Consider the following 2806-nt stretch of genomic DNA (forward strand, 5'->3'; position numbering starts at 1 on the left):
AGTCGTAGGTTGGATTTAAACCACGAGTGGTTGACCTCATCATCTGATAAACTTTAATCTTTCTGTGATTCTTTAAATTTGAGTTAACTAATTCCTTAATTTACCCAGATCCTAAAAACCAATAAAATCATCGTTACTTGACATATTTTAATGAATGTCCTGCAGAAGTACATTCATATTAGTGTGTTTGTAAATGGTCCACTCATTTCAAGATTTTCAGTATTACAAAGCTGATTTATTATCTACCTGTTATAAATGTTGTAGTAATGTAAAAAGTTATAGAATATTGTAAAAAAAGTCTATAAAGTTATAAAATGTAAAAAGAAAGTATAATGTCATAAAAATATCAGAACATTTTAAACGTTATATAATATAATAGTTGTATTATGTCATAAAAATGTAATATTGAAGTTTTAAAATGTTATTAAAAATTGTAAAATGTAAAAAAAAAAGTTTCAAGTATGTTTTATAAAATGTCATTAAAAAATTGTTTTTAAATATAAAAGATATTGTCTCAAAAATATTAAAGGTACAAAATTATACAAACATAAAAACATCACAAGCTAAAATATTGATTTATTTTTTAAGATTTTATAAAATGGTAAAAAGTCAAAGTAGTGAAATATTCAGAAGTATTAAGGAACATTATTAAATGTTATAAAAAGTTATAAAATGGGGGAACAAAGGATGGAGAAAAGAATCTAATTCCAAATTGTGACAATGATTATACTACAGACTTATTGTATACAGTCTTATATTGTAATAGCACATATTAGATTTTATTGTAATATAGTACAACTGTTTAGCTCAGCTGGATGTGAAAATAATTTATAACTTTGAAAGCCAAGTCTGAGCCTTACATTAGGACCCATTATTGTTGTGGTTGTTGCTCTTATTAGTATTAGTCGTACTGGTAGTCTTAAATACAGAAGTGTATTCACTCTCTGATACCAGATGTCTGATTAGTGAGCTTGCACAGACCTGGAGTCAGAAAAACTGGTTGACTTACCAAGTTGATTACCAGCTTCAAAGTGTCAGTCTTTCTTGTTAGGGTTAGTTAAACCAGATCACTCAAAAATACTCAGAATATGTTGAATCCATTTCATAGTCCAGGCCTCAGATTAATCTGATTGGTGTAAATAACATGTTTCAATGTGATTACAGTCAAAGTGAAAAGAAGTCATACATTAATTCTCCTGCTGGACACTCCACGAGGTAACCCTCCCAGGTACAATCTCTTGTCCACATCCAGCTGATTCCCTTTGATTGAGATGGACTCTCGACGGGAACCATCAACAGAAACCCACACCAATCGCCGACTCACCTCTGCGCTGACCTGAGAGGGTTGGGGCAGAATTCAACTTATTTGAACTTCCATCACAGACTGGTAAGAACACAAATCTGGGTAAGAACTCACAGTGTGCCACTCGCCATCATTAATAACAACAGAGGATGTGATGGAGGCAGGGCCTTTCCCCAGGTCAGCTGAAAACCTGACCCTCCCCTCTTTGAGATTGAGGGCCACAAAGTCTGTCAGTTTTGAGCCAGAGAGAAGGATGATCACTCCTTCCAGAGCACGGCTTCGAAGTACCAGCCTCACCGACACACTGAGAGGAAAACACACAACAGGCACACAATGAAAATTGGAAGCAGGTAAATCAGTTCTTCATTGCACAAAGAACAGCCAACCACATACCCCCCTGTCCTTGTTGTCATGGAGACTCACCGTTTTCGAACTGTACTGGGGTTGATGATGAAAGTCATGTGACTGTGCCTGGATGAACCAAACTGAGCTGCTGATGGCAGAAAAGTGGGGTTTTCCTCTGACACACACTGGATCACAAACAGATCAATAAAATCCACTTTACTGATAGATAAAAACTGTTTCCACATTACTGATAAACGGAACTGTTCCTACGTTACTGATGAAAACTTCTGTTACTGACTGATAAAAATGAATCCTACTTTACTGATTAATACAAACTGTTTCTCTGTTACTGATTGATTTAAAACTGTTCTTTCAGTACTGATTAATAAAAACATTTACAACAAAGGCCATGTTGTTTGCCAACAAACAAAGTGCCACAAACTATGTAGCTTATTAGGTCTATAAATGGTATAACTATAGAGTTTGAAGAAATTTATAAATCTGCTGGTGTAGATTCTCAGTCATCCAGGCCATGGTAAATTCAAAAAAGGTTAAAAAACAAAAACAACTGGATTTCTATGCTGTAGTTGAAGACATTTCACTTCTCATGTCTGTACCTGACCAACCCACACAGATCAGTACCTTCTGTTTGACTCTCACCACCCTCTGGAACACAAACTCTTTGTTATCTACAGCATTGGGCTGAACACGTCCCCACGAAGACAAAAGGGAAGGAAAAGGAACAAAAACACATCAAAAAAGCTCTTCTAACATGTGGGTATCCCAATTGGGCTTTTGTCAAGTCAGCTCGGAAATCTACTAAACACACCAGGGAACAGAACAAGGAGAGGAACAGAGGAAAGAACATTGTCATTCCTTACGTTGCTGGAGTATCCGAGAAACTCAGAAGGATTTTCTCCAAACACAACATCCCAGTACATTTGAAACCCAACAAGACTCTCAGGCAGAGGATGGTCCACCCTAAGGACAAAACACCCAAACCCAGACTGAGCGGAGTTGTGTCTGCAGTTCAGTGCAGTGAAGAATGTTCAGACCTTTATATTGGAGAGACCAAACAACCTCTCCACAGACGCATGGCTCAACACAGGAGAGCCACCTCTTCTGGACAGGACTCAGTGGTTCATCTACACCTCAAGG

At 36.7% G+C, this 2806-nt stretch overlaps 1 protein-coding gene across 1 annotated transcript in view; it reads right to left on the reverse strand.

Moving 5' to 3' along the window:
- Positions 1-1186: 1186 nt before the first annotated feature.
- Positions 1187-2806, reverse strand: part of lama1 (laminin, alpha 1) — a gene marked incomplete at its 3' end in the record, with an annotated part of 54621 nt that continues 53001 nt past the window's right edge. Inside the window, 3 exon segments of the mRNA XM_037974421.1 lie at positions 1187-1336; positions 1418-1607; positions 1727-1833. Coding sequence (XP_037830349.1) covers positions 1187-1336; positions 1418-1607; positions 1727-1833 — 447 coding nt within the window.

The sequence above is a fragment of the Kryptolebias marmoratus genome, unplaced genomic scaffold, assembly GCF_001649575.2.
Source record: "Kryptolebias marmoratus isolate JLee-2015 unplaced genomic scaffold, ASM164957v2 Scaffold45, whole genome shotgun sequence".
Classification (NCBI taxonomy): domain Eukaryota; kingdom Metazoa; phylum Chordata; class Actinopteri; order Cyprinodontiformes; family Rivulidae; genus Kryptolebias; species Kryptolebias marmoratus.